This window comes from Trichechus manatus, unplaced genomic scaffold, assembly GCF_000243295.1.
Source record: "Trichechus manatus latirostris isolate Lorelei unplaced genomic scaffold, TriManLat1.0 scaffold00273, whole genome shotgun sequence".
Taxonomy (NCBI): Eukaryota; Metazoa; Chordata; class Mammalia; order Sirenia; family Trichechidae; genus Trichechus; species Trichechus manatus.
In genome coordinates, this window is record NW_004444209.1 from 1,017,824 (window position 1) to 1,025,333 (window position 7,510).

General features: G+C 45.7%; 1 protein-coding gene across 1 annotated transcript; it reads right to left on the reverse strand.

The window, feature by feature from the left end:
- Window positions 1-2,873: 2,873 nt before the first annotated feature.
- Window positions 2,874-3,380, reverse strand: LOC101354143 (ribonuclease 8). Its single transcript, XM_004391256.2, is given in 2 exon segments — window positions 2,874-2,926; window positions 2,929-3,380. Coding segments are annotated over 2 exon segments (465 nt in total). The 5' UTR covers window positions 3,341-3,380.
- Window positions 3,381-7,510: the final 4,130 nt, after the last annotated feature.

Sequence of the window (7,510 nt, forward strand, 5' to 3'; positions counted from 1 at the left end):
TAATAAATAATCCAAGTACTATTTATTTTAATAAATAGTAGTACAAGGCAGACCAATAGAATTAAATTGCAGCATAATTGTAGTCTTTGTAAAATTGCTACATTAGCATTTATAATGTTAAAATAATCCTTAAAAGCTATACTTTTTAAAAAAATTTTTTTATTGTACTTTAGATGAACATTTACAGAACAAATAGTTTCTCATTAAACAGTACACAACCCCACGACATGTCAACTCTCCCTTCTTGACCTTGGGTTCCCTATTACCAGCTTTTCTGTCCCTTTTTGCCTTCTAGTCCTTGTCCCTGGGCTGTTGAGCCCTATTAGTCTCGTTTTGTTTTTTGGGGTTAACTTATTGGCCCCACATTCTGCTTGAAGTGTTTGATATTCTCTTTCTTTTGATCCTCCCTCCCCTATCATCTCCCCTCAGCATCCCACCACGCCCAGTCAACATATCGGGATTCTGTCTGCAGACTTGTCCTCTAGCCCACTCATGTCACTCTAGCAGAAGAAATCTCCCAAGTAGACTTGAGTTGGATGTTTGCCTTGGTCTGTCTTTTTGCCAAAAGTGGATGTGTCTGGACAGGGATATTGTTATTACTACCACCACTACTACTAGTGGTTAGCATTACTGAGTGCCTACTGGGGCCTGATACTGGCTAGAACCTCCTGGAGGTCATATTTCATTCTTACAGAAATCTTGTTTGGTAGGTAGTATTACTCCCATTTTGCTTTATGGAACAGAGCTGCAGAGAGGTTCAGTAATTTGCTCGAGGCCATGCAGCTATGCTGGGCCAGGACTTACACCCAGTTCTATCTGGCTCCAAAGCCTACTCTGATTCAGTTAGGAGTAGAGTAGTACCAGAGTCAGTAGGGAGGGATGTATAAATCCATTGCCTTCCAGTCAATTCTGACTCATAGTGACCCTACAGGACAGAGTAGAACTGCCCCATAGGGTTTACAAGGGTGTGATCTTTATGGAAGCAGACTGCCACATCCTTCTCCTGCAGAGTGGTTGGTGAGTTGGAACTGCCTACCTTTCATTTAGCAGCCAAGCGCTTAACCACTGGGCAACTAGGGCTCCTTGGAGGGATGTATACCAAAACCAAAACCAAACCCATTGCTGTTGAGTCAATTCTGATTCATAATGACCCTATAGAACTGAATAGAACTAACCCACAGAGTTTCCAAGGAGTGGCTGGTGGATTTGAACTGCTGACCTTTTGGTTAGCAGCTGGACACTTAACCACTGCACCACCAGGGCTCCAGTGACAGGATGTATAGGAGGGTAGAATCACCCGGAGGGCTGGAAGGTAGTCTAGTGCTGAAATAATGTGAGCCTGGAGCTTAGTGCAGTTTGTCTGGGTCTGAGATAAGGGAAGAGGAGGGGCTGGTGATGGTCAGGGCTACAGGCAACGCCAGAGGGGGTATCAGAACTGAGCCACCATAAAGCCATAGCCTCTCCAGCTCCGATAGCTAGAGAGGGAGCCTGCAGCCCAGTGGGACAGAGAGATGGCATCTTCACTTCCCAACCCCTCCAGCCTGGGCAGGCTGCCAGAGTAGAGAGCCAGGGAAACACCAGGGCAAAGGAGATCATTATCGGGAGGAAGGAAGCTCTGGCAGCTCCCACCAGCCTGTTTGTGACACGCAGGCTCTGGGCCACGGAAGTCCTTTGAGGTCAAGGGAAATGTCATCCCAGGACACTCCCCTTACCCTGTGCTTTCAAGCCAAAGGGATCTAGCTAGAGAAGGCCCAGGACCCAGATTGGAAAAGCATTGGGCTGGGGTGTGGGGGCAGTTAGAGAGGGAGAAAGAGAATGAATTAAAATCCCAGGAGTGCCTCATGAACAGTCTCTTGGCTAGAGAGGTAATGATGTTTATTGAAGCCAACACAGGGTGACTGGCTCTTCAGAGCTCCCAGGGAACATTTCTTCACAGCTGAACTCTCACCTAGTTCTCCTCTTGTCCCTGGAGAGGTCTTTCCTTTTTTGTCCAACTGGTATAGTAGAGGAGACCGGGTGGTGCAGTGGTTAAGAGCTCAGCTGCTAACCAAAAGGTCGCAGTTCAAATCCACCAGGCACTCCTTGAAAACCCTACAGGGCAGTTCTACTGTGTCCTATAGGGTTGTTATGAGTTGAAATGGACTCAACGGCAATGGGTTTGTTGTGTTTTTTTTTTTTTTTGGTATAGTAGAAAGTGCACTGTGTTCAGAGTAAGGAGACTCAAGTACAAGCCCAGGTTCTACGCTAAACAATTAGACAGCTCTTTAATTAATTAAGCTTTCGGAATCTCAATTTCCTCATCCTTACAGAAAGCGAGTAGTCTCTGTCAAATTTTTATCTCACAAGGGATTAGAGGATTCCTATGGATACACATTGAAAAGCATGAAGTGTCATCTAAATAGTAAATGGTATTTCTTTATCTTCTTCTTTCCTTCCTGCTGTCTCTCTTTTCACAGGTCACTTCACTACCATGTCAGACTTGGGAAGATTCCTAGTTTAAGAGCAGGAACAGCTCTGTCCATAAATCCCACACACCCTTCTTCCATTTATTTCCTCCCCTTGTCATGCTGCCATGATAAGATGGGAGAGGGCAGAGGAGAGAGGTACAAAGACATAGGCCAGGGAACCCACCCCTGGCTTCCCTTGGGGATAAGCTTCTGGAAAACAGCAACAAAAATAGGAAAGACCATCTCTTCTGGAGCTTATCTCACAAAGTTGTCAGCCTCAGATCCTCCTCAGCTTCCCAGAAGACCCTGAGCCCTGAAAGGACCCTAAGAGACGAGGGGAAGAGAATGTTCTGAATATGGCAAGAGTGGTGCAGAGGCTTGGAGAAGGAATAAAGGCACAGCCAAGGAGTGAAGAGAACTGGAAGCCTAAAGGACTTTGTCCAAGTGCACAGGAACCAGCTGGAATTGCCCAGAGTCCTTTTCTGGGGAGGGTCACAGGCCACAATGTAGGGTGCGTTCATGCTTTGCTCTTTGTACTTGCAGTTGGGGTACTTCACAGCAGTGTGCTCACAGAGGGTCAGGGACACAGGCCCTTGGCTCTGGTAGCAGTTTTTAAGGCCGTTCTTGCAGGCTATGATGGGAGTCTTGCAGGTGGTGGCCACATTGGAGAAGGAATCATGCAAGAAGGTGTTGTGTTCTTTGCAAAGTTTTTTGTCCTTGTTGATACTGCCTATCGCAGGTTTGCATCCTTGAGGGTGAGGCTGCACGTGCTGAATTTCAAACCACTGAGCTGGAGTCTTGTCCTTTGGTTTGGCACTGACTGGGACCTTGGCTACCCACAGCCCCAGCAGCAGGAGCAGCAGGGGCCAGTATTCTGCTCTGGCTGGTGTCATCTCTCTTAGGAGGGACAGTCAGAATGGAGGGTTAGTGTCACTGGGGAGAGAGAGCAGGCAGTGTTCAGTTGAGAAATGAGGGTCCCTGGGTGGCACAAATTCTACTAACCTAAAGGTTGGCAGTTTGAACTTCACCTAGCAGCATTGCAAAAGAAAAGGCTGGTGGTCTGCTTCCATAAAGATTATAGCCAAGAAAGCCCTATGGAGCAATTTTACTGTGTAATACATGGGGTTGCCATGAGTTGGAATTGACTCAACAACGAGTTATATCAGCTAATAACCATATCCCTACCCTATTGTCACTTTTCCTTGCCCTAAGTCTCATCCCTTCTCCCTCTGGATACCCACACCCACCTTGACCCCCATCCCCTAACTCTGTGACCCATTCCCCCTCACCCGGTATCCCTATCTTCCTTCATTCTGTCCCTATTGCATCTTTCTGTTCTATCTCCTCCCCTTCACATCTCCATCCCCTTTGCATTCTCATGCCCCTATGCCTTTATCCTACTTCTTTGTGTCTCATCCCCTCCATGTCCCCATGCCCACCTCCCCCATGTCCTCATTTTTTTTCCATTTTGTGCTTCCATCCCCCAACATCACTCTCCTTTCTCCCCTATGTGTATCTTCATCCCCTCCAAGTTGAGTCCCTCCTTTATCCATCTTATCACTCACCTGAGTGTAACCTTAGTCTGGCCAGAGTTTATCCCTTCTCTATCCTGTCTCCTTACCCATCTCTTATCCCAGGTCTCACCTCCTCACTGAGTCCTTATGTTTCGGCTCTTGCTCCTGTTCAATGGGCTGAGGAGGCATCCACCCACTGCTGGGATGTCGGATCTCTGAGGGTCTCTTCACATGCCTAACTCCTTCAGAGACTGCCTGGGCTATGTGGCTTCTGTTTGGGGGCAGGCCCAAGGCTTTTGAGCAGTCCCTGGATCAGGAAATGAATCAGGTTCGCACCTCTCCACTTACGTATCCCAAATAAGTGGATATCTATGAAGCTAGTGTACCTGTCTAAATGTGTTCAGCAATGAGTAAGCTTGAATCCTAACATTCAAAGACTATATTTGGCACCTGGCCACATGGTTTTAATGACTTTTTAATAAAGCACCTGACCCAGCTGTCAACCCAAAATGAATTTCAGAGAGCGTTGTCATTTATCTCTACCTTCGGTCCACGATCCTGGGAAAAGCCAATCACTGTGGTTTTAAGGATTGCTTTTTATCTGATCTGATGTACAGGTAGAATAGCCTAGAAAGTTGGTTGGAATGGTTTCTTGTCATGGGGAGATACTGCTTATCTTACAGACGAGATGGAGGAGACGAGAGGTGGATGAATCATCACAGTCACGATGCTCAGCACCATTTCTAGCAGCTCAGCTATTCCACAATGATTCATTCCTCTGGGACTCTCCAGTTCCAGGTGCCAACCAAGGCCACCTGGCTTTACCTTGAGAAAGCACCTAGCCCTCTCATCCTTCACTCTCCTTATTAAAAGTTGCAAAACTTAAACATTGTTCAAATGTTTGTGTTTGAAAATGCTGCTGCTGCTGTTGCTCTCAACATCTTGCCTTAGCCCTTCCTACACCTTGCATGTCCTGCTCCTCATGGTGGGTATAGCTATGTGGTGAGCTTGGGTTAGTGCTGCTCTGGGAACTCCAATGAGTTTGGAATATGGCACTCAGGAGAACTGAGATGCTGAAGCAAAGAAGCAGCACCATCTGTGGGTAGGAAGGCTTAGGAAATGGAATGACCAGTATTTTTGCTTTCAAAATTCACCTGTAAGTAGTAGGTGATCATAGAATCTTGGGTTCAGGTTCATTAATGTAGTTGAAAAATATTTATTGAGTACCTACTATGTGCCAAGGTGCTTGGAATGTATTAGTGAACAAAAGAAACAAAAATTCCTACTTTGTGGAGCTTACATTCCAGTGGCAAGAGACACTAAAAAACATTTAATGAGAAACTAATTTGCTCTATAAACCTTCATCTAAAGCACAATTAAAAAAAAAGAGAGTAAAAAATAAATATCATATGTAAGTTACACACTTTGCTCAAAGTGATAACTGCTAAGAGAAAAGTAGAATAGGGTGGAGGTGTGTGGGTAGTGATTTTAAATAGGGTCATTGGAGTAGGTGACTCTGGGGCAAAGACTTGGTGAGAGAGTGAACTTGTGCTTGCTGCGAGGAAGAATGTTCCATGTAGAAAAACCAGCACTGCAAAAGTCCTAAAGCAGAATGGTGCCTCATGTGTTTGAGGAACAGAAAGGAGACTTGTGTGGCTGGGGCAGGTGAATGAGGGGATCAGAGGGACCAGAGGCCAGATCATGGAAAGCCTTAGATACTGTGGCTTTTATTCTAAGCACAATGGGGAACCCTGGGACGATTCTGATCTAAGGGGCACCTGGCTGTTGTGTGGAGCCCTGGTTAAGAGCTATGGCTGCTAACCAAATGGTCAGCATTTTGAATCCACACGGCAAGAGTTTTGGTTTTTTTTTGTTTCTGTTTTTGGCTGTTGTGTGGTAAACCATCTCAACCATATGGTTCGTGCTACAGTCCAGAAGGTAGGATTTAGAGTCAGGAAGACAGTGTGTTTGTTTTAAGGCCAGAAGGACATCACAGCCAGAGAGTCACAGCTGTGGGTCAGGATGAAGAGTCTGCGGGAAGAAAAAAAGAAGGCGTTGGATATGGGAAACACCACTAGATGGCAAAAGAGGATCAGGAACAAGGACAAACAAATTTCTGACTGGCCTAGGCGAGGCTTTGGTTGAGGGGACAGTCATTCATTGCTTTCTTAAGGTGCCTGAATCTTTTCAGACTGAACTTCTGGATAGAGAATTATGCCCCTGCTGCTGTAGAAATGCAAATGTTTTGGAGGTAAAATCCATGGTTCAAAGCAGACTGTGGATGGAATATGTATCAGCTTGGGCCTGTGCGTCTTTGGTGTGGAGGCTGGGATAGGGAGGAAGAAGTGGAAGGAGGAGGGTAAAAGGAGGATTGAGCACTCATTTGAATTCCTAGCCTGGACTGTTTCTCACTTCCCATTATTCTAAAGAGAGATGTTTCCAAACCACGCTTTGAACTGCCCTCTGCTCTTGTGTTTTCCTGTCTTATAATTATCCTAGTTTGCTCTTCAACTCCATTATGTCGAGTTCTGCAGAAGGCTGCCTTAGTACTAGGTGAAAGTAAAACAAACACAGCCCTACTGCCTCAGGTGATAGAGAAAAGGAAGTAAAGGTTTAGGTTTGCATGCGAAAATTGAAGAGGTGAGCTCACCATAGGCACTTCAAGCTGAAGCTCCCACTTCACTTCAATTGCCTGGATAAGGGAGGCAGTTTTATTGTACTCATTTATTTATTTGCTTGCTGTAGAGCAAGATTACTGAGTCTGTTTAAAGTAAAAGGAAAAGAGATTTATTGAGGAACAGAGCGATTCTGGAACCTGGGTAGCGCAGAGCAACCAGGTAGTTACAAAGTGCTCCGTTTTGCCGGAGCTGAGAAGAGATATTTATAGTCGAAAAGCAGGAACTTTTCAGCAAGACAGTCTATAGTCCAGATAGCCTAAGGTATGAGACCTCCTGAATGACCAAAAGCAGAAGAAAAACATTCAGTTAAGAGTTGCAACAGAAACATGATTAGCAAGATAATACAGTACAGACCCTTCCTGTTGGGGGTCTTCAATTAATCTGCTTCAAACTTACTAAGTGTTCTTCTCCAGGGCAAGCTGCCCCCTCCCTTGTTTACCCACCAATAGTCATAGGTCACTTTCTCAGAAACAGAAGTTGAGCCTAAGACAAAATGGAATTAGAGCCAGACCTTGTGTCAGCTGTTTTAGATAGGCCAAGTGCCTCAGTTTTAGGGTGCCCTCATACATGCTTAAACTATCCAGCTTCACTTTGCACTTGGTCAGATAATTTTGCCATTTTCCTGCAGTCATGGGGCAAGAGGAAAAGATGAAGGAAGGGGGACAAGGCAAGGGAGAACAAAAGGAGTCAGGTATCAGGCCAAAGACTGGTCAGAGTGTCTGGCAGAAGGGAGAGGAGAAAAATCAGAGGGAGAGCAGAAGATAAACCGGTAGGAGAGAAGATGAGAGGAAAGGCTCTCACACAAGCAACTTCTATCCAGAGGTATGAAGTAGCTACTCCAGCCTCCTTCTCACTGTATTGCCATAGTCAT